The 23,612-nt window shown below is 48.1% G+C and overlaps 2 protein-coding genes across 7 annotated transcripts in view; one reads left to right on the top strand and one right to left on the bottom strand.

Annotated features, from left to right (window-relative positions):
* BOC (BOC cell adhesion associated, oncogene regulated) overlaps positions 1–18,778 on the top strand; it is a 92,693-nt gene extending 73,915 nt beyond the window's left edge. For 2 of the 5 annotated variants that reach the window (XM_050957017.1, XM_050957026.1), the window contains exons 7-19: positions 50–322; positions 948–1,237; positions 6,450–6,618; positions 7,714–7,824; positions 9,167–9,373; positions 9,828–10,009; positions 11,225–11,330; positions 11,676–11,798; positions 13,346–13,567; positions 13,942–14,150; positions 14,857–14,930; positions 16,161–16,354; positions 18,048–18,778. In XM_050957017.1, the coding sequence (XP_050812974.1) occupies positions 50–322; positions 948–1,237; positions 6,450–6,618; positions 7,714–7,824; positions 9,167–9,373; positions 9,828–10,009; positions 11,225–11,330; positions 11,676–11,798; positions 13,346–13,567; positions 13,942–14,150; positions 14,857–14,930; positions 16,161–16,354; positions 18,048–18,232 (2,345 nt within the window). In that variant the 3' untranslated portion in view covers positions 18,233–18,778. The remainder of the gene's footprint in view (positions 1–49; positions 323–947; positions 1,238–6,449; positions 6,619–7,713; positions 7,825–9,166; positions 9,374–9,827; positions 10,010–11,224; positions 11,331–11,675; positions 11,799–13,345; positions 13,568–13,941; positions 14,151–14,856; positions 14,931–16,160; positions 16,355–18,047) is intronic. The other 3 variants (XM_050957048.1, XM_050957033.1, XM_050957040.1) reach the window with 3 other exon arrangements.
* A 114-nt stretch (positions 18,779–18,892) lies between these two features.
* Positions 18,893–23,612, bottom strand: part of CFAP44 (cilia and flagella associated protein 44) — a 75,905-nt gene continuing 71,185 nt past the window's right edge. For both annotated transcript variants that reach the window (XM_050956018.1, XM_050956024.1), the window contains one exon: positions 18,893–22,100. In XM_050956018.1, the coding sequence (XP_050811975.1) occupies positions 21,918–22,100 (183 nt within the window). In that variant the 3' untranslated portion in view covers positions 18,893–21,917. The remainder of the gene's footprint in view (positions 22,101–23,612) is intronic.

The raw sequence follows: 23,612 nt of genomic DNA, 5'->3' as shown, positions 1-23,612 counted from the left end.
CTTTGCTGGAGCTAAAGAAAGTTGTTGTTTCATGGCTTTTGCTCTACAGAACCTCCCGAGGTCGCCATGGAGCTGTCCCAGCAGATCATCCCCTGGGGTCAGAGTGCAAAGTTCACCTGCGAGGTGCGAGGAAACCCCCAGCCCTCGGTCATGTGGCTGCGCAATGCCGTGCCTCTCTCCTCCAACCCCCGGTTTCGGCTGTCCCGTAAGGCTCTGCGGGTGTTGAGTGTGGGGCCTGAGGATGATGGGATCTATCAGTGCGTGGCAGAGAATGAAGTTGGCAGTGCACAAGCCATGGTGCACCTTAGGACCACCCAGCCTGGTGAGTCTTCAGTAGAGTTCACAAGTTACCTTCCTGCAGACATCGGTGCTTTAATTCAAGGGGCTAATGTACAAATAAGTCACTGGAGTATGAAAGGGCTGATAACTCCTTTCTGTCCTGCTTATGTTTCAGCTGTCCTGCTCTTCTAGCAGCTTACCTCCAAATTGCTAGGGCACCCCCAGCTGGCTCCTCACACTAGGATCTCCATGTCGCCTGGTAGGAGCTGGCTATGTTACAACAAGTGCCACTTGTCTCTTTCGAGTTTTATCATGCAGGAAGGGGTGGGACCCCACTGGGCCTGTCTGTGGTAAGAGGTGCTACAGAGCGATAGGAAGCTGCCCTCTCTGCAATCAGCCCCAGTGCCCATGTGCCCCGTTGTTATTGTGGGAGAGATGGAGGGGTGTGTTATAGTTATACATGATGGAGAACGTCGTTCAGACAGAGTGAAATGGATGCAGCAGCCTAACACCTCTTGAGTAGTTTGGCTATGGTTCCTCTAAGGTTCATGGCACCAGGGCTAGCAGGAGAATTGAGGTTGCTTCCTACTATCTCTGCGTTTACTAGTGATTTAAAATGGCATTGGTTCTGTCTGCCCCCTCTCCCTCCACCCCAACTTGTATTTCAGGAACAACTATGAAGCCATGGCGAGACTCCAGGTCGGGCTCAGCTCAGTCCCCCACACCACTGTTCAGCGACAAGGCTCTGAAGGAAAAAGCCATGTTGCAAAGGCCTAAGCCTACTGCGCTGGAAGCATCTCTCCAGTGCATGACTAACAGAGGGCACGTGTCTCCGGCTGAGGCGCCCATCATCCTCAGTTCTCCCAGGACGTCCAAGACGGACTGCTACGAGCTGGTGTGGAGACCGCGACACGATGGCAGGGCCCCCATCCTTTACTACACTGTGAAGCATCGCAAGGTACCACCATGCTGCTTCCATGTTTCCATCACTGATGCTCTGTAGGTGAATTTGTGACTGGGCTGAGCAGTTATCTAACAGTGCAATCCAAGTGCAGCCACTCACCTCATAGGGGCAGTCACTCACCCTTGCCTTACCTGTGACATTTGGTTTCCTCCTGTGTTTGTTGCTGGGATGTCCTAAATTTCTGAAACTAAGTCTCTAGGGAAGAGCACACATTGACTCGCTCTGTAACATCCTGCGTCTGAGCCAAATCACCCAGTGACAACACCCAAAGCCAGAGAACACTCCTCTGCAGCTCCTTGGTGCTACCATAATATAAACATTAAATAATAATTTAAAGGTACAGAATGCAGGCAACAAAATTACAGTTCCTTTTCATTTGGAAAACCCAACAATGTGAAATGCATCCACCCCACTCCCCCACTAACTAAATGGTGCTGTCCAACAAATAGCAAGGCTGGGACATGATGTGCAGGATTGCTATGCTGACAGGTACGGTAGCTGTCCTAATAATCCTAAATCTTCAGGGAATGTCCCAAACTACCTGTTTTTCTAGGCTTTCTCCTGGAAGCCAATATATGACAAGATGATGAGCACACAACCTACCTGGTGGTGTGGAGTGAACTGTTATTGCTCTGGTAACTATCCTTGCCTTGTTTCAGGGATTAATCCCTTGTAACGTCACAAAATGTCTTTGCCCAACCTAATCACTCATGATGCTGCTTCTCCTGGTGTGAATCATTGCTGGGACTTTCAGACTGATAGGCCAGATTAAAATTTCCATCACTTGCACCCTAGAATGTTATTTTAACACATCAGGTTATAACTGTTCATTAACATTCAGAATGATGAACCTCAAATTTTCATCCTGAAACACAACTTCTGTTCGAAATGCAAATATACACATTCCTTATGTTTGTGCAAGTTCAACTCTGGGCCATAAATTTTGATAGGGGCCACTGGGCTAAGGTGCTTCATTTTGGGGGGGAGGTGTCAAAAACTACAGAGCCCAAAATCCAGCCGCCACTTGAAAATGTTGGGACACTGTCAAGATAAAAATTCTACTTTTTTTTTTTATTATTTAAAAAATTCCTTCCTACTTTTAATAATTTAGAATGTTGGGGGGTATTTTTTTTTTTGTAATTTACTGCTGCTCTTCATTTACTTGTTGCATTTCCTTCATCATGGACAGAAAACCGATATAGATTTTCCTGTTTTCACACACTCCAATTTTGTTGTATTTGGAGGATTTCAAATTTCAATTACATACATAGGAAAAATGTGCCGATTTTCCCAGAAATGGTTAAGTTCATGAAACCATTTCTAGTTTAAGGCTTTATAACCCCTGAGAACATCCTGGGTTTTTTTTTCCCCTAAATAAACCTGAAATCTGGGGCATAAACTAACCATGTCTCTTTAAACAGCCATTTACAATAAAGATGTGAGATGTCAACACAAGATCTAACAGAGAAAAGGGATAAAACCATTGGCTCATTGAGTCTTTCCATCTGCAAGGACAAGATGCAGCCCCCGAATAGCACTGGAATGAAACCAATTCTGCGGGTGATCTTAGCTTATGGGCTGCAGTTTGTTCTTGTTTTGTTTGTTTTTTCAGTGCTTCACCTGGAAGGTCATTAGGGCAGAGAAGGTTGCCAAGGGTCACTGCTGTCTGCACCAACACATTTTCAGTGTAGTCCAAATTCTCAGTTGGAGACTCTTGCTTGTGCCTCTTAGGTCCCTACATATGGAGTTTAGCCCCATTAACCCTTAATTTGCTGTCATTTCTGTGACTGCTAACCCAAGGGATGTTTAGAATTAGGTTTTATAAAGATCCAGATTTAATGAAAACTAATATGAATAGAAATATTTGTGTGTATGTGGTGGGGAGAGAGGAGTTATTTCAATTTTAAAAATGTATGTGTGTGTGTGAGAGAGAGAGAGAGAGAGAGAGAGAGAGAGAGAACACACACAAGATCTGCTCTGTTGGAAATCCATATATGTCAGAACGGTGCTAACCTAGGATCTGATTCTCAGCCATGCTGAATACCTGCGGTTCCTATTGACTTCAGCTGGAATTGTGTGTGCTGAGTGCCTTTGAAATCAGGCCCCTTAGGGTATGAGAGTGAAACTGACCAGTCAGCGGAAGGAAGTGCAAAAAAGTAAATAAACAGCACAAATAGTGAAAAGCAAATACGATTGTGAAGATTCTTTCTGTTGTGCTAACTTCAGCAGCTATCAGTGATTTAGAGACTTTCACAAATTTGTATCCACCCACATTTACCCACTCTATAGACACGGGAGCAACTACTCTACTGTTCTACAGCCTAAGGGAAGTCAGTTCCTACCCAGTCATTATCTCTGGTTTTAATATTCTTCTTTACACACACCCCAGCTCCTGCTTTCTTGAATGTAATAGTCCTGAGGGACCTCTCTCTGGCCTCGCAGTCCCACAGACTCTGTAATAAAAATAAAATCCGTCAGTGTCAAATCCGTTAATCCGTCAGTGTCAAACACTCATAGAAGATAAATTACATTGCAGAGGCTTGGCATTTCCGTTTCATCACATTGCCTTCACTGTCACCGCTCCTTTCCATGCAGGGTCATTGAGGTGTCCTGCCTGCTTGCCTGCACAATATTATCCTTGCAGTTGCAAGTTCCCCTCTTTTGGTTGGGAAGAAGGAAAAGAGAAATGCCCTATACTTTGTGGTACGAGGCATCTTGACCTGGTTGTTCAATTATACTGAAAGATAAAGCTGTGTTAAAAAACTCTTTGGAGGCCATGGCCATATGCTGCATATTCCATGAAGAAAGCTATGTTGAATGAACATTAAGGTTGCAAGGTGAAGTTCTCAAAAGTCATCAGGTCATCAAGCTTAACTCCGCTCCCTTGTTCCTACACGTGTCCGTTCAGTGTTAAACTAGATCAGGGGTCGGCAGCCTTTCAGAAGTCGTGTGCCGAGTCTTAATTTATTCAGTCTAATTTAAGGTTTTGCGTGCCAGTAATACCTGTTAATGTTTTTAGAAGGGGTCTTTCTGTAAGTCTATAATATATAACTAAACTATTGTTGTATGTAAAGTAAATAAGGTTTTTAAAATGTTTAAGAAGCTTCATTTAAAATTAAATTAAAATGCAGAGCCCCTCGGACCAGTGGCCAGGACCTGGGCAGTATGAGTGCCACTGAAAATCAGCTCGCGTGCTGCGTTTGGCACACGTGCCATAGGTTGCCTACCCCTGAACTGGAGGGTCGCATAAACTCATATTATGTAATATAGCTTTAAATAGCACTGACTGTCTTTGCCCCGTTCTAGGCAGCATGAGAACATCTCTCCTTAGCCATTGGCTGGATCTTTCCAAGAAGCCTAAGGGAGTTAGGCACCCAATTCCCATTGAATTTCATTTGACAAAGCCCAGCCTTAAAATCTCCTTGTGCAGACGGTTTTGTTTTGTATCACTGGAGCTGACCCAGCTCTCTGATGTTCTCTTCCTTGTTTGTGCATCAGTGAGGCCCTCAGCTAGAGTGTATGCAGCATTGGGAGGTGGGTTTAAAATCCCACTTCCCCTGCTGAGGGTATTGCATTGAATAACACTGAGTCCTTGTTAATGGCACTCCCTTCTTGCACTAGCAGGACGAGTGATTTTAAGGGTCCAAGGACTGTAATTGTTACTCATTATGTACCAAGCCAGCAGGGGATGCTCAGCATTTCACACACTGTAAGGGGAAATTATTGCATGGTGTTTGATTTCCCCTGAATTTCCTGATGACTGAATAACAGATGTAAAGAGCTACACCCTGATATTTGGTATCTGAAGCCTGATTGCCAAGAGGGTAATGGCTTGTTGACACTAAACAGAATGGATTGTGACCTGCAAGCAGGTAACTATGCACTCTAGCATGCAGGGGCTGATCAGCTAAAAAAAAATCTAGGCAACTTGCACAGCAGGAAATAGATGAGCCTAAATCTCACAGAAAGTAAATGGGACCTAGGCTCCTAAGTCACTTAGGCACTTTTGGAAATTGTACCCTTTGTGTTTCGGTGGGAGCCTTCCCACAACAAATATAAATGGCACTGCTTATGTTTGTCCAGACATGCAGAGCAACCAGACACTTTAAGTCAGAATGACCATTGTTTTATCATAAGTGAAACATCAAAAGGAGAAAGAACAAAAGTGAAGTCACCACGAGAGAGCACACTGTGTGTGCGCGCATGCAGGTGCAGTCTGACAGTCTGCTGAATTGAACACAAAATGGTAGACAGAAGAGTCCTCAGAGATTTAAATATGCATAATCATTACACAGCTAAATACCCTGCAGTATCTATTAAGGTGGGGTGAGACTAGAGCAGTGGCTCTCAACCAGACGGATGTGTACCCCTGGGTGTGCACAGAGGTCTTCCAGGTGTACATCAGCTCATCTAGATATTTGCCTCGTTTTACAACAGGCTACCTAAAAAGCATTAGTGATATCAGTACAAACTAAAATTTCATGCAGACAAAATGAGGAAGTAAGCAATTTCTCAGTGACAGTGCTGTGACATTTCTGTATTTTTAAGCAAGTAGTTTTTGAGTGAGGTCAAGGTTGGGAGTACACAAGCCAAATCAGACTCCTGAAAGGGGTACAGTAGTCTGGAAAGGTTGAGAGCCACTGGACTAGAGGGTGGATAAGCTGTACTAAGGTCAGAAGAGCCATCCCCAACACTTGGAGGCTTACCCTAGACATATCTGACCGGTGAGCTTTGCAAAATTGGGATGGAAAATCGCACTCCTTTGCAGAAAGCCAAACAATGGCTGGGAGGGACAAGTGAGACACTCTTTCAAACTTTCCAGGCATTATTTCAAGGTTTAGGCAAAAGTTCAAGTTCAGCCTAAAAGTAAAAGAAAGCCTGCCCCCCTTTCCCCTGGTCACAGGGGCAGCTCCAGGCACCAGCACGCCAAGCACGTGCCTGGGGTGGCAAGCCACGGGGGGTGCTCTGCTGGTCGCCGCGAGGGTTGCAGGCAGGCTGCCTTCGGTGACATGCCTGCAGAGGGTCCGCTGGTCCCGCGGCTTTGACGGACCTCCCGCAGGCATGCTGCTGAATCCGTGGGACCAGGGACCTCCCGCAGGCAAGCCGCTGAAGGCAGCCTGCCTGCCGTGCTTGAGGTGGCAAAATACCTAGAGCCACCCCTGCCTGGCCAGGCCAGTGATCCCTGTGCTTGTTACTTGTTCTTCAGCAGATTATGAACTCTTCAGCCAACTGGACGGTCAGGGACATCCCTGCGACTCAGCACCACCTGACTCTGACCAGACTGGATCCTGGGAGCTTGTATGAGGTGGAGATGGCAGCTTATAACTGTGCAGGGGAGGGACAGACGGCCATGGTGACCTTCAGGACTGGTAAAGGTCAAATCTTTCCCTAGATGCTTTGGTTTAACTCCCTGAGGTCCCATCTCCCAGCCCGTGATAGCAGGCACCGTTCTGGAGTTAGCCTCTCTACCTCGTACCCTGCCACGTATTGTGTTTTGGTTCGGTGCCTGTCAAGTGGAAAGGCAGCTGTCCCCACGTTCAGAGTCACCGCCCATTACAGGAGAAAATGAACAGGGTGGTAGGCAGTGTGCTGACAGCACTGGATGGGGGGAATCAGGATTCCTGGGTTCCATTCCTGCTGCTGCCAATCACTGGCTGGGTAACCTCAGCCAAGTTAGTTCCCCTCTCTGTGGCCCAAGCAGAGGTCTCTCTACCAATGGTTATCAACTTCTCAGGTTCAGCTAGTGGGAGAAATGGTGATGGATTTTTCAGGAAGAATTTAGAAATGTTTTTAAATGGCAAACAATGTAGCTGAACTTTTCTAAAGAGTCACTTGTTCTTCACAACATCTCTGAGCCTAGAGCCTGTTCATCATTGCTGAAGGTCCTACTTCATTTGCGAAATTGCGGGTTCCACAATATTAGGTTTCCACTGCAATTTTGACTGTAATTAGCTTACTTTGCCCAGTCCACAATTTTGCATGCATTTTGAGGTTTGCAACACACACTTGTTTCCTCGTTAGTACAGTAGAATCCCATTTATTCGAGCTGATAGTGGCTGGAGCTCGGGCTCTCAGCCTCATGCTGTAATATAGTTGCAGCAAAATGTCTAGTTATGGAGAAAAAAAATTTGCAGGTATAACATAATACTTGAGTGTTTATATTGTTCCAGGAAATTTATCTTAAACTAATAGGTCTTTTCTAGCTTTTCCAAGTTACCGCAATTAATAAAAGTCCATTATCACTTTTCCACGATTTTCCACACCTTGCCTGCAACTCAGCTGCAGTTGTTTTGACAATCATCCTGCAATACAAGTAGGGCCTTATCAATGCTGTGAAATCCTCGGGTTCTGTAAGTGCAAAGTGCTACTATTCCCATGTAGTGACTACAAATTTCCAATGGGAAATAAACACCAGTGGATAACTGTCCATCGCGCCTCATCTTCTCTGATGTCATTTCTCTTTTGGCCAGGCCGACGACCAAAACCCGACATTGTCGCCAGTAAAGAGCAGCAGATCCAAAGGGACGACCCAGGCACTAGCACTCAGAGCAGCAACCAACTGGACAACAGCCGCCTCTCCCGTAAGGCCCTGCCTGAGTGGGGAGGGGCGAAATGCCATGTGTGTTGTGGGGATCCAAGGCCAGGCTGTGTCGGGATCAGAGTCAGTCCCTGGGTAGCATTAAGCTTAGTTTATGGGGTTCTTTTTGCTCATGACTAATCGAGCACAGAGCATTTGTGTCACCTGCAGAACGACACACCCATCCCCAAGGAGACCATCGAACATCTACCCTTCTCTTTAACTGAATTTCATGCTGGTGAAAGGTGCAGTATTCCCAGCCAGGGAGACTGCAAGCCACAGAACCAGTGCAACATGGTGAAGGGACCATATACATTTCCCACACCCTATGCTGCTCTGGAGGGACCCCTTCCAAGGATGAGTGGGGAGTCCCGGCTTTGTAGCCCGTGAGGTTCTTGGCCTTTCAACTGAGCCTGCTAGCAGGGGGATGTTTAGTGCTAACTCTAGGGATGGCTTTGTGCAGGGTTGGGCTTTGGCATTTCATTGCAGATGGGGAACATCAGTATGAACGTCCTGTTTGTCATGTATGTCAGTATGAACAGCTTGTCCTGTTTGTCATGTCCCATCCCATGTTTGACCTGGGTATTGTTTACTGGAGCCATTACCCTTCCTATGAAGTTTCCCTTTTTTATTCATTCTTCCTTCTCATTCTCCTTCCTTCACTCCTGTTCTCTTTCTAGGTCCTGCATATCTTTTCCTCCCACTATTTTGATAGTTTTCCCTCAAAATTTTTTTACCATCATGTATAATTTTTCCATGTTTCTCTGTTGTCTCATTTCACTCTCTCCTCTTCTCTCTCTCAGCTGCTGTATCAGTCTCTACCATCTTTCTTATCATTCACTGCCTCTGCATACTCTCTTCTCTACCTCGATCCTGCCACATGCACACATCCTTCTCCCCGACACACAACCCTTTTCCCTCTCCAGACACACACATGTACAAGACCCCTGACCCACCTGGCCTGCACAGATTTGCCTGAGGCTGAGATGGTCCTTCTCCTGGATGGGAGCCATTGGCTGAAAGGTGCTCTCTCTTGACATGAAAGAGGGGAGTTCTTAGCTGCGTCCCCAGGCTGAGCGTGCTCAGAGCCAGCTGGGCCCCTCTCAGCAAGGGTTTTGCTGGAAGTGGTGGATCGGGATATGGGAAGTTGCAAAAAGAAGGTAGAAGGAGCTGAGTTTTCAGGGAGCAGCAGGAGCAGTAAAGAGAAGTGGGAGGGATTGGTGGCACAAGGATGAGGGAGAGTGAGGGGGGTCAATCAAACTGATACCTCTGATCCACCCTAAATTTGCTTTAGAGAAGGAGAGGCAGAGAGAGAGGTGTTTCATGTTCTACCCTGCTCCTCACAGCTCCCGAGGCACCAGACCGCCCTACCATCTCCACAGCGTCGGAGACATCTGTCTATGTGACCTGGATCCCCCGTGGGAATGGAGGGTTCCCCATCCAATCTTTCCGAGTGGAGTACAAGAAACTGAAGAAGTTAGGAGACTGGGTGCTGGCCACCAGCGACATCCCCCCCTCTCGGCTCTCAGTGGAAATCACAGGCCTGGAGAAAGGTAGGAGATGTTCTCCTCCCCCCGTCTTTCTGGGGGACATGACAAATAGTCCTGCTTCTATATGGTGGTTTCCTTCTATTATGCCATGCTCAATGCTGTGGCGTTTGAGCATCTTCAGTAAGCTGGAGGAGGGTTGGTCTTCTCCCAGCTGTTTTACTGTGGCCTGTGGACCATCCAGACAGCCTTCTGGGGAGAAAAAGTGGCCTTGGTCTGGGACACAACTGAACTCAGGCCATTAGGTTCTTTAATGTCAAAGGCTGGGAGGCCCTTCTTTGCAACATCTCTGTGTGCCATCCAGTAGGGTGGGGTGTGGCTGAGCTGACAGAGAGAGAAAGACACACACACACACACACACAGAGCTTTCCTCTTTTAGGTGCCATGCTGGCTATTGGGCTTGCAGGAGGCACCAATTCTCTCTTAATGCCATTGTTTCCAACCCATTCCTTCCACCTAGGCACTTCCTATAAGTTCCGCGTCCGGGCGCTGAACATACTGGGGGAGAGTGACCCCAGCGCCGCGTCTAAGCCGTACGTTGTGTCGGGATACAGTAACCGAGTGTACGAGCGCCCCGTCGCCGGGCCTTACATCACCTTCACCGATGCCATCAATGAGACTACCATCATGCTGAAGTGGATGGTGAGGGAGGGAATCCGTGTCTGCAGGAGGGAGGGATGGGCACTGGTTGGGTGGCTTAGAAGATAACATCTCCGGTGGCTATCAGATCTCATCAGCTACAGCAGGCTAGGCTTCCTCAGTACTTGAGTGGGAAACTCCAATTATCTAGGAAGTCCTGCTGTCGATGCATTAGAGTACTCCCCTTCCTCGGTGTCAGTACTGGCTCAGTGACCCGTGTGGTGCTGGGGAATGTGCAGCTGGACATGCGGTCTTCCGGGGGACTGTGACCATTTTGCTCAACAAAGATTCACGAAAGGGGGGTTGGTAAGCTTGCTGCCGTAGCCTAATTCCTGTTTGATTAATTAGTGACTCCTTAAATTTATCTGCAGTTTCAATGGGATACAGTGTTCATCGTCACTTCCTGTGCTCATCTGTTGGGTGGTGTTGCTGGGTGCTGCTAAACAGCCTCTGCGCTCCTCCCCAGAGGTGGCTTCTTTTCAATTTTGGGTGGGATCCTTCAGGCTCACGGATGCTGTCGAAAGGGCCATTATTTATTAATCGATACACATGAATTAACACGGATCGAGGATGGCATCCTCCTTTCCTACCTGCACAGATCTAAGGGTTTCCACTAGCCCAGGGTGAGCCATAGAGTTGATTTACCCGCTTCCCAGCCCGCATCTTCTGGCCACAAATCCCCATGGGGGCTTCATGGCAGAGTTTCCACTGTTGGCTGCTTTTTCTTTAAACACAGAGATTGTATCTGAAGGGGGCTGAGGGAGGGCAAGGAAGGTGAGGACTCACCCGAAATATCTTGGGGGAAGCCCGAAGGAGCTGATGGCTAGTGGCTGTGCTGTCAGCCAGTGGGGTGAGGGAGAGAGGTCGGTCCATCTGTCTCTGTCTCCTGTATCTGGCATGTGACCACTGGATCGTTACACAATGCAGCTTGTACAGGACACCTGAGCCTTAGTAGTGTAAAAACAAAAGGTCATCAGATCTCATGCATGGCCAGGCGCATCACTGTGGGGACCGGGGGGGTGGGCCTGCTGTTCATGGCAAATCTGATGGCATCCCAGCTTTACCCAGGTCCCCACAGAAGGGCAGGAGGTTGGGATATGATAGTGAGCTCTCTTAGGTCCAAGGGAGAGGGGAACATCCCTGCGGCTCCTCCCTGGGGAGAGGCAGTTTGATCAGCATGGACACCTCTAAACGTTGCCTTCCCCCTCGTCTCTGCAGTACATCCCAGCCAGTAACAACAATACCCCCATCCATGGCTTTTACATCTACTACCGCCCCACCGACAGCGACAACGACAGCGACTACAAGAAGGACGTGGTGGAAGGTAAGAGGCGCAGTGCGACTGGCTCCAACTGCTGCGTGCTGGGTGGTTTCTCCATTGAGAATGTCTGTTGGCAAGAAGGAGCCGCTGTTGGGGGGCACCTGGCTATGGCGATGCCTAGGGGCCATATCTGCCCAGGCACAGCCCTGCTAAAGCTCTGTCCAACACGACAAGGCGAGGTGGCAATAGGAAGTGTGTCTCTGGGGCACCTGTTGCCTCGCTGGGGTGCAGAGACAGAATTAGTGAGTCCGCATTTGCCAGTGGCCTTTGGGCAAAGGCAGTGAGGCTTGGCCTGAGTGCCGGGGCAGGGAGCTAACGGAACCGTGTGTTGGTTCCCCCACCCCTCAGGGGACCGGTACTGGCACTCCATCAGCCACCTTCAGCCAGAGACCTCCTATGACATCAAGATGCAGTGCTTCAACGAGGGTGGTGAGAGCGAGTTCAGCAACGTGATGATCTGTGAAACCAAAGGTATCTGGCTCCTCTGGGTGCGTCGGCAACCGCCCCCTTTCTCCTTTCCCAACGCATGGGGGTGATTTGGGGCCTGGCCCAGCGGAGCTAACAGTCTGGATTAGAGATGAGGGAGGGGAGGAGGTGAGGAAGGGCAGGGTTTGCAGTGATGCCGTCGTGCTGGTATTAGGTCTGTGCACAGCTCAGTGGGTGCAGCCCCATTGGGCTGGGCACTGTACACACGTGTCGGGAAGAGACAATCCTCACCCCTGGTCTAGGTTAAAGGCGAGATATAAGAGGTGAATGAAACAAACAAGCAGGGTTGTAGGGGGTCTAGGAAGCGGTCAGGAGAATAACAGCACGGCTTCCAGTCAGAGCAAACTAGCTCACTCGGCGTGGGCCCTGTGGAGGATGCCTGCAGCTTTCAAGATTTTCACTGAGGGGAGAGTAGAGGCTCAAGAGAGCAGAGTAGCGAGAGGGGGCAGCATGCACAAGACCCTTTTGAGAAAGCTGATCAGTCAGAGAGCCAGGCTGGTGTCAGTGGTGGGGCTGGCACACGGTGAGAGGAAAGCCTGGCCAAACAGAGGAGTTGTGTCGGGTGTGCAATGTGAGGACAAGCGGGTTGCACCCGGGTGCATTGGAGAAGGCAAGGCCAATGGAGACAGTCCAAGAGGTGACTCTTGTGTGCCCTGTGTGAGGAGACAATTTAGTGGGCTCGTTTTGGAGGGGATGGGGAGGGGCAATGTGGGTGCCAGGGAGGAGGCTGCAGTGATGAAGCCAGGAGGTGATCAAGGCCTGGAAGAGATTTTGCTGTCAGGTTAGAGGAAAGGGGCTGACCTTTTGAATGGTTGGTGTGCACAAAATGGCCAGATTTGAACACAGCTTGGATGTGAGAGGGGAGGAGCCAACGATAACGCCCCAATTGTGGAACCGAGTGCAGGGAGGCTGGTGGTGGTGTGAGTGACACAGAACATGGGGAGTGGAGAGGGTTCAGGGGGAAAGTCCAGCTTAACTGTTGGCTATGTTAGCTTTGAGTTGTTGGTGAGACATCCAGGAGGAATTGTCAGAAGAGGCAGGATTGGCTGGAGGGAAGCAGCTCAGGAGTGGAAAGGTAGATATGTGACTCACCTGCACACTTAGCAGTTGAAGCCATGTAAGCGGATTATGTTGCTGAGGGAAAGGGTGTAGTGGGAGAAGAGAAGGAGACCAATGACCAAGCTCCGTGGGACCCTTCTGTAGAGCAGGAGAGTGATAATTATCTCTGCCTCCCTTAAAATTCCCTTGCAGCTCTTACTGGACACAGGAGTCCCCTTCGCTTCCTATCCTGAGCTGCTGGGTAGTGTTTTGGGGTGATAGGAAATGGCTGCCCTGTTCTAGCCCAGCGGCGGCTACATTTCCATGTAATATGATTATTATAACGATCAGCAAGGAAGGGCTCTACCCACTAAGCCACATGAACCTAGAGAGCGGTGGTTCTGTGAACTATATACAGTGTGCACAGCCCCCTTTTAGCTGCCTGTTGTCTTGAGTGACATGTCTGCTTCTAACTCCCTGTCTTCCTGTTGCAGCTCGGAAGTCTCTTGGGCTGCCTGGGCGCCTTCCGCCCTCAACGGTGCCTCCGCAGCAGCATCCACCACTCAGTGGTGGGCACGGCGGGCTGGGGACTGGTGCCATGGTGGCCCGCTCCAGTGATCTGCCCTACCTGATCGTAGGGGTAGTGCTGGGCTCTATCGTCCTCATCATTGTGGCCTTCATCCCCGTCTGTCTGTGGAGAGCCTGGTCCAAGCAGAGTAAGTGGCTTCGCTCTGAAGAGGAGGGAGGGTGCTTGTTAGGGGCTGGCGTCCCAGTTAGAATAGTTGGGTGGGAATATCCTGGCTATACTGGGGAGCAAAGTCCCAGTGAAAGCTTATGCAGACAAAGGCCCAAGCTTTCTCCCTTGTCCAGTTTATCAAGCCCATAAAGAGTCCTGAATTTTGGAAAGGAAGAAAGAAGGGACCTGTCTCCATCAGGCAGAGTCCCCCATCCAGTGGGGGGCGGTGGATCATTGTCCCGCCTGGCAGGTGTGTTAGCATGTGGTACAGCCCAGTGTACCCGCAGGATCCTTGCAAACAACCAGCGGTGTTTCGTCTTTTCTCTCAACTGCCTTCTTCTTCTCCCTCTTCAGAACAAACCATAGACCTGGGCTTCTCTGGAACGGGGCTGCTGGTGTCCTCCTGCCAGTACACCATGGTGCCCCTCCGAGGGGTCCCCACTCCTCGAGCCAATGGGCAGCCCTATGCCAACGGTGTGCACCTGAATGGCGGCTGCCCCTCAGGTGGGACAGGCTACCCGAGCACAAAGTCCCGAGACTACAGTCCGGATGAAGTTCACCAGGTACCTTCTCCCCCTGTGTTAACAACCAGCATGTTGGGGGCTGGATGAGGGGGGGATGTCAGTCAAGCCAGGTCTGACCCATTGGCTACTTGGGTTAGAACTCGCTCTGAGATTTTTGTTTCCAGTCACTCCCAATCCAGAGCTGGGATCAGGTGGAGGGAGCAGCTTGCCAGGCACAGTGCCCAGTTAAAGGAGGCAACATGGGCAGGTTGGGAAGGGAAGCCCAGTTCTAGTTAACTTTGGATGGAAACACTAGGCCCCTGTGCCGTGGATCCTGAGTCATGGGCAGAAGGGGTATAGGAAAGATCTTCATAGTTCCAGTGATTAGACAAAGTGGTCCCTTGAGAGGCCGGCTGGAGAAGCTAGCAAGAGGTCCTGACTTCCTATCAATAAGAGCCGGCCCAAACCTTGGCAGGGCATGCTGGGATTGTACAGAGGCTAAGACATAGGAGAACTCAGCCCACCAGTTCTCTTACAGAAATGTTGTTCTCATCTGACGGTTCCATGGCCAGTGTGAAATGAGTTTGTTGGTGCTCAGTCCAGTTCGCAGCAACAATTCTGCCCTCTCCCGTTGGGAGGCAGGTTCATCACTGGCTGCTTTTATTGCGCTGGTTCTGGAGTCCAGACAAGCCTCCACCTCTTAAATCTGGCTTGGATTCTTGCTCTTCTAAGATGCTCTTTTTCCTCTTTCTCCTTTCAACCACAGGGTGAGACCAACACCTTACTGCAGGGGAGGGTGCTGCAAAATGGGACTGTCCAAGAACACTATCCAACCTCCCGGTAAGCTCTGGGCCATGGGACTCTGATGAGGGTTATGCAGACAGGATACACAGGCATGGAATGTCTTAGCAATGGAAAAGAGCTAGTTAGGTCAAGTTCTCTGACATGCAGGATCGTTGCCACAGCCTATCTTCCAGGGATCTCTCCAGTCTAGTTTTAAAGTCCCCCCTTCTCCCCCAACCCTTCCCTTGGGAGACTAGTCCACACCCTAAAACATCTCACTGCCTAGGATTTTTTCCAGTCTAAATGTTTTCTCTCTCTGAACTCTATCTCATCCCTCCTAGAATGTCAGGGTGGAGTTGGCCGGGCCTCATTTTAGAGATGGCCAAGATCCATTTCTCCCCCTTTTTTATGTCCCGAATGGGGATGGAGACTCAAGACAGGTTAACAGGATTAATGCTCACATCCACCGTGTTGATGAAATCCCTCAAAAGATGCCTTCGGTCCAGTTCTAGGCTTGCTGTAGCAATGTGATTCACTGCTCAGATTTCAGATCATGGTTTCTATCATCCATGACGCTCTCTGTTCCTGCCATCTCCTCTCCACGCCCTTGTTGACCAAGCTGTGACCAAAACAGCTTTGAAGACTCCAGGTTTTACATTAAAGCTAGAGCTGGTTGGGAATGATTTTCTGCTGGAAAATTCTGTCTGTAAAAATCAAAAATTTCCCCTTGTTTCTGGAAAATTTTGATTTTGCATTAGAATTCTTTTTTGTCTCAATTTGTGATGAAATATTTTTCAAAAATTTGATTTTTTTTGTGGGAGGGAAATTGTTTTTCCATCCAGCTCTGATTAAATCCATCCTCCCACAAAGACACCCTGAAGTAGAAGGACAGACTGCACTTAACATATCTGAAACCAGGCATGGCGCCTGCCAGCCCTTGAGCTCACTGTTTTGTGTTGTGTCTTTAGCCAGATGTTGGTTTATCAGATAAGGGTGTGTATCTATGTCCAGTCTTCCTGATGTTCCATGGGCATCTCAATTCCCGCTCCCCAACACACACACACATTCTTCCCCCATTTGGGAGTACTCACTTTGTTATTGTATGAGACCGATATTGTATTTGAACACAGCCCCATGGAAGGTGATATCCAATACAGGTCCGTTGTCCACCCAAAGGGAATCCTCTTGTAGCTCCTTCAGTTGGCTGAATGCAACAATCACCATGTCCCTCTAGCAGACTTCTGGGAAGGAGTATTTAGAGATGACCCTTATCTGTCTTTCTATCAGGCTCTCTGATGCTAGACCAGAAGACAGTTCATTCCTCTATAGCCTTCCAGATGACTCCACCAACCAGCTGCTCCAGCCACATGATGACTGCTGTCATCTTCAAGAACAACTCATTGGCCTACATCACCCAGTGACAGGATGCAAGATGGGAGGCCCCAGCCTGGAAGCCCTGCGAGATCCCATGTTCCACAGAGGTCAGTGGACATGAGAGCTCAGTGCTTGCTGCTGTTATACTTGTTTAGGTTGATATTGAAAGGAAAATATCAGTCTGGGAAGACTTTTCCAAGGCTCTTGGAGGGCAGGGTTGAAGGCAAGCTGTCATTTTTAACATTCAGCACTGCTGTGCTAGAGCAGTATTTGAATATCACTAAGGGTATAAGAATGGCCATAGTGAGTCAGGCCAGTGGTTCATCTAGCCCAGTACCATGTCTTACGACAGTGGCCAATGCCAGGTGCTTCGGAGGGAATGAACAGAACAAGGCAATTATCGAATCATCCATCCTGTCATCCATTCCCAGGTTCTGGCAGCCAGAAGCTTTAGGGACACCCATTGATGGACATAACCTTCACAAACTTATCTAATTCTTTTTTTTACTCATTTATGGTTTTGGCCTTCTCAACATCCCCTGGCAACAAGTTCCACAGGTTGACTGTGCATTGTGTGAAGTAGTACCCCCTTTTGTTTGTTTTTTAACCTGATGCCTATTAATTTCATTGGGTGACCCAATTTTATGAGATCACTTTGTAACTCTTTGCAAGTCTACTTTGGACTGAACTATCTTGAATAATTTTGTATCATCTGCAAATTTTGCCACCTCACTGGTTATCCCTTTTTCCAGATAATTTATGAATATGTTGAACAGCACTAGTCCCAGTACAGATTCCTGAGAAGCATCACTATTTACTGCTCACCATTCTGAAAACTGACCATTTGTTCCTATCCTTTGTTTCCTATCTTTTAACCAGTTACTGGTCCATGAGAGGACCTTTCCTCTTATCCCATGACAACTTACTTTGCTTAAAAGCCTTTGGTGAGGGACCTTGTCAAAGGCTTTCTGAAAATCTAAGTACACTGTAACAACTGGATCACCCTCATCCACGTTTGTCGACCCTCTCAGAGAATTCTAGTAGATTGGTGAGACAAATTGGTGAGCTGTCTTGACTCTTTCCCCAACAAATCATGTTCATCTATGTGTCTGGTAACTCTGTTCTTTACTATAGTTTCAACCAATTTGCCTAGTACTGAAGTTAGGATTACTGGCCTGTAATTTCCAGGATCACACAGCAACATGAGAGGGCCAGATCAGTAGGTAGAGTCCACAAAACTGGCCCAGCATATTGGAGGATGGGGCATTTATTTGGTGGAAGAGGGGTTCCTAGCACACGCTGATTCTCATTGCCCTGAGACCTTACACCCAGGGAACTAACTAGTCTGCACGATGGCAGGTACCTAACTTGGCTGGAGATGTACCTGAGACATGTACTCAGCCGCTGCAGTACCTTAACCCTTCCAGTGCTTGCACTTTCCAGTCAAACAAGTGCATGGGAAGACACACTTAAGTTCACAGTTCATGAAAGGTTAGAGTGATCCATTCTGCAGAGGCCTGATCCACCAAAACAATTCTTCCTGGTGGGGAAAACAGGTCAATCAGCGTCACATACCCTAGGACACTGTTACTTTGGTACCTGCTGCCATGTCTTTGTAGGACACAGCTACCCGCATAGCAGCTGTGTTGAGAACCAAGCACCACATCACTTTCTCTTTGCCAACAGGATCCATTGTTAGAAGGTGGTCTGGAGGTAGCAGTTCTACCTGGCACATTCATGCACTGGTCACAGCTTTGTTTTCTTTGGTTATAATTGGATCTTGCTCCCCTTCCTTCTCAGGTACCCCTTGCTGCCTTGGTCTGGTGCCAGTCGAAGAAGTAGAGAGGCTAGATTGCTGCCAGCTCAGAGGAGAACGGTGTCCCCGGAACCCAGCCATCACCTGTTTGGGGCAGGACCCAACGAGGCATCTGAGCAGCAGCCCTCCACGGCACATGCCCTTTGAGACTCCTCCTCCTACCAGTTAGGGACAAGGCTGCCTTTGCAAAAGACTATTATTCTAGAGAGAGAGAGAGCGAGAGACTGGGTATTTATTTTTGTATAACATCCCTATTTATATATTTATGCACTTGTAAATAGATGTACATGTGCTTTTTATAATGCTATTGAGACAGAGGGGAGCCTGTGCAAGGTGACAGGAGGAGACAAGAAACTGGGGCATCTGCCAGCTATGGCATCAGGCTGTTTATCAGAACACAGCCCGGGAACGACAGCCTTCTGCTCGGCACAAGCACAAGAGCCATCGTAGCACATTGGGCCAAGCACAGCTGCGAAGAGGAGACTGGTCTGAGGTATTTGTTTGCAGCAGGGACTACGTGAAAGATGAGTGTGTGGAAAGGAGGGTCCCTTTTCCTCTCTCAGCTGGAAGGGATCTCCTGGCGACATGCCCCTCAGCATGGAATGAAATCATGTACAATACATATTGGCATTAACAACCCTTCACATACACGCCGTCTGTAGTAGACAAGACAAACCCCTGCTTGAACAGCTAAAATAAAAGCTTTTGTCTTCTCTATGGTCTGCTGTTTGCTGAATTCTCCTATGCTGAGCCCAGTCTCCTTCCCTGGCAGAAGCAGGGGTGGGGGGATGTTTTCCATGAGTTACTGCTTTACACAGGGCCGCCAGCTGGTTCCTCTAACTCCAGGAGTCAATAGACGAGGTGAAGCCCAGTCTGGCTCCAGGTGAAGTCCAGACAGAGTGGTCATTGGGGGGAACAAGGTCGGACCTTTGAACTAACTGGAGAGGAGGAGTTCTAGCTCCATCTTTATGAACAGAGCTGCACAGAAAAAATGTCTCTTTTGTGCAGACTCTCCTGATTTTCTTTTTCATTTTCCTTATTCCAGAAGCCTTTAGCATCTGTGTTTGTAGGTAAAGGTGCCCCTTTGAATGGTAGCTGAGGGTGCATATAGGCCACAAGTAGACAGTACAAGAAACACTAGCTGTATTGTGATGGGTGCAACTGCATTGCATCTGCCCAGTGGGGATCTCTGCTGTTCTTCATTTCCGCTCGCTAGCTCCAACTGCTTTACGTTATTTAGAACTGAATCTTCCCTGGACGAGGAAGCTTCCCACGCTCTGTTCTGTCCTGCTCTTGCTTTGCTTCCCCTCCAATCTGAGAGTGGTTCACACATTTTATCCTGGTTCAATTTACACAAAACAACTCACAAAGAACAACCTGAAAAGCGGCAGAGAGCCAGGAGGGTTGGTTGGTTTAGTTTAGTTGGTTCAGAAAGATCTCTGGACCATTAATGTCTAGGACACCTGCCTTAGAATGAAATCTCACCACTTGATGACTGAGGCAGTGAGACAGCAGCAGTGCTGTAGACCACAGCTGGGGAACCACCAGATTCCAGGAGAAGGGAAAGGAAGAAGAAAACACGAAAACAATGAAATATCCAGCCTAATTCAAGTTGGACCAAGTCCATAGTTACCCCAATGTCAAACCAGTGTAAGAACAGACTCCGGCCCACTGCTGCTACAAACACACCAGGTGTACTTTTCCCTAACACTGACTTCAGTACCCTAATTCATTGCAGTGTCTTATTTCTACTGAGCTGAGGCAAGCAGCAAAGGCTGTGGTTTAGTCATGGCCTTCCCTTCTTTAGGCAAAGTTTAACCCTTCAGACCCTGAAGAAGTTCATCCACAGCGTACAGCATACTTGTCTTGGGCTCCTCCAAACAACTTGTTCCTCCCGCTCATGCCCCCTTTCAAAATGCGTCCTCACCCTTTCCGCCCCCCAGTGGACTGGGCAGAGAGCATCTGTGGTATTGGGCTAGCCTGTTCTTCAGCAGACAGCTGGTGGAACATGCTTCTCTCAGAATACGTGCCCAAGTGATACAGCTGAGGCGTGCAATTTCCAGTGGGTAGATCTCACATCAAAAATTACTCCCTCTTGAACAAGGGCTAAGAGCACATCCAGCACTCGTCCAATGCAAATCACTGTAGCACATCACTAACAGTGTTCTGTGATGGTCTCTAGAGCACTACCTAGCCAAGGGGCTCTCAAACTGGGGTCAGGACCCCTCAGGGGGTCACGAGGTTATTACATAGGGGGTTGCGAGCTGTCAATCTCCACCCCAAGCCCTGCTTTGCCTCCAGCATTTATAATTGTGTAAAATATATAAAAAAGTGTTTTTAATTTATGGGGGGGGGGGGTCGGACTCAGAGGCTTGCTATGTGAAAGGGGTCACCAGTACAAAAGTTTGAGAACCACTGACCTAGCCTCGTTTATTTCTAGCCAAGACTATGATAAAGGTTTAAAACGAGATGAGTGAATGTGCGTTGGGACTCCACTTTTATCCCTCTTTCTTACCCTCTCTTTTTCCTTTATTACCTATATGTACTACTAGTTAAAATTTGCACCCAACCACGAGTGTTCTGACTGCCCAAGATCACCAGCCTCCAGTGCATTCTTAATGTATTTCTTTGCAGATTTATGAGTGTTACCCTTTGTAATTAGTCCTAGCTGTCAGAGCACACACTATCAAAACAAAACTTTAAGGAAATCATTTTACCCTTGCTTTGCAAGCCATGATACTAATATAGGATCCTCTACCACCGTAGGGCATAACAAGATCAAATGGCTGACAGCTGAAGTCAGGAGAATTCTCCATCACTTTAACTCTAGATTGGATGGCTTTCTAAATGCTATGTGTCAGTTCAACCACAAGTGCTTGAGTCTGATGCAAGGATCAGCGGGTGACATTTTATGGCCTGTGTTATTGTTACTGTTAGTCTGACCTCCTGCATTTCAAAAACCACCTTAGTGACTTACTTAAGCACTTAGACACCTAAGTCACTTTTGAACATTTTACCCTAATCATAATGATCCCTTTTGGCCTTAAAAAATCAAAGTGTATACTAACCTCAAAACACTCCAACCTGCTTACAAACTTCTATTATCTACGGTATGATGCCAGCTTCAAAACTGACTTTACATATTTAAAATCCATGCAATCCCTTCCCATTCTTTTCTTTATGCATATTATCCTGTAAGGGTGTGTTGGGTAATTCTTAACTGTATTAATTAGCCATGACACTCAGCAGAAGAAGATACAAAATGGATCATGTTTCAAGAGGCACTGAAGGGAAAATCTACCCTGCTGGCTGGAAGACAAGGGAGTGAATAGGTGACATTCACAGATACTGGGCTTTGGACTAGTGCACAGCTCATTTGCCCCAGACAAGTGTATCCCAAGGCAGGTCTGACTGCCATGAAGAATAGCTTGTAAAAGCTATGGGAACACAGGATGAGCCCTTATTGCAGGAGTGCAGACTTTGCTTAAAGGTTCCATAAAAACTGCATCTAAGTGGCAGTAAACCAAGCCATTTGCTGCAGCTCACCCCAATGCAGCCTGTGAACCCAGATTCCAGCCTGCAAAGCTCTAGCTGGCTCTGAATGGAAGTTCAAAAGGGAGCATTGCAGACTGGGATCTGTAGTGTTTACAGCCCCTCTGTATTAAAGATGCCCTATGGATGACTGGCAATATGAAACTCCAGGGGGAGATTGCAAACGGGATAAAACCTTTGGCCCAAACTTTGACACCCTGTGTGTTATTGGAACCGGTGCTGGTTGCAGACAGGGCCTCTCACAGACATATGCCCATCACTGGGGAAATGTCTAATGAATGAGGCTAGTGACAGAGAGAACTTTAGTTTAGTATCTTGGTATCGGGTGGAGGCTGAGGTGGTGGGAAGATGCGCCCATCTTTTCTGCTTAAGAGAGTGATTTCCTCCTTGAGTACTTCTGCCTCCTGGGCCTGGAGTTGGACCAGTGTAATCAGCCTCTCTCTCTCCTGGATCTCAGCTTTCCGGGGGCCTTGGAATTCTGCTCCCTGTAGGAAGAAGGAAACAGCTCTCTTTAAGCACCAGGGAAGGCATGGCTTCACTTCAACTGAGCCTTCCCCTCACCAACCCAGGCACAGGACAAGTTTACACCTTCTTCATTCACATCTGACGCCCACTCGGTAAGTGATAGTTAATTCATAGACTCATAGACTCATAGGTCAGAAGGGACCAATCTGATCATCTAGTCTGACCTCCTGCACAAGGCAGGCCACAGAACCCCACCCATCCAATTTTATACAACCCCTATCCCAGGACCGAGTTTTTGAAATCCTCAAAAATGGTTTGAAGACCTCAAGCTGCAGAGACACCACCAGCAAGCGACCCGTGCCCCACGCTGCAGGGGAAGGCGAAAAACCTCCAGGGCACCTGCCAATCCGCCCTGGAGGAAAATTCCTTCCCGACCCCAAATATGGCGATCAGCTAAACCCTGAGCATGTGGGCAAGAGTCACCAGCCAGCACCCAAGAAGGAGTTCTCCGCAGCAACTCAGTACCCATCGCATGCAACATCTCCCCGCAGACCATTGAGCAGACCTGTCTGGTGGTAATTCAAGATCAATTGCCCAAATTAACGATCCTATCATAACATCCCCTCCATATACTTATCAAGCTTTGTCTTAAAGCCAGGAAAGTCTTTTGCCCCTACTACTTCCCTCGGAAGGCTATTCCAGAACTTCACTCCCCTAATGGTCAGAAACCTTCGTCTAATTTCAAGCCTAAACTTCCTAATATCCAGTTTATACCCATTCGTCCTCGTGGTTACATTAGTACTAAACTTAAATAATTCCTCTCCCTCCCTAACGTTAACCCCCTTGATATATTTATATAGGGCGAGCATATCCCCCCTCAGCCTTCTTTTGGCCAGGCTAAACAAGCCAAGCTCTTTGAGTCTCCTTTCATAAGGCAGTTTTTCCATTCCTCGGATCATCCTCGTAGCCCGTCTCTGAACCTGTTCCAGTTTGAATTCATCCTTCTTGAACATGGGACACCAGAACTGCACACAGTATTCCAGATGGGGTCTCACCAACGCCGTATACAACGGTACTAACACCTCCTTATCCTTGCAGGAAATACCCCGCCTGATGCATCCCAAAATCGCATTTGCTTTTTTAACAGCCGTATCACATTGGCGACTCATAGTCATCCTGCTATCAACCAGTACCCCAAGGTCCTTCTCTTCCTCCGTCGCTTCCAACTGATGCGCCCCCAACGTATATCCAAAATTCTTATTATTAGTTCCTAAATGCATGACCTTGCACTTTTCACTATTGTATTTCATCCTATTTCTATTACTCCAGTTTACGAGGTGGTTCAGATCTTCTTGAATAGCATCCCTGTCCTTCTCCGTGTTAGCAATACCCCCCAGCTTCGTGTCATCCGCGAACTTTATTAGCACATTCCCGCTCTTTGTGCCAAGGTCAGTAATAAAAAGGTTAAATAAGATCGGTCCCAAAACCGATCCTTGAGGGACTCCACTGGTGACCTCCTTCCAGTCCGACAG

Source organism: Gopherus flavomarginatus, chromosome 1 (genome assembly GCF_025201925.1).
Source record: "Gopherus flavomarginatus isolate rGopFla2 chromosome 1, rGopFla2.mat.asm, whole genome shotgun sequence".
In the NCBI taxonomy this organism is placed as follows: Eukaryota; Metazoa; Chordata; order Testudines; family Testudinidae; genus Gopherus; species Gopherus flavomarginatus.
Note: the sequence above shows the minus strand (reverse complement) of the source record. Positions and strands in the feature narration are given on the sequence as shown.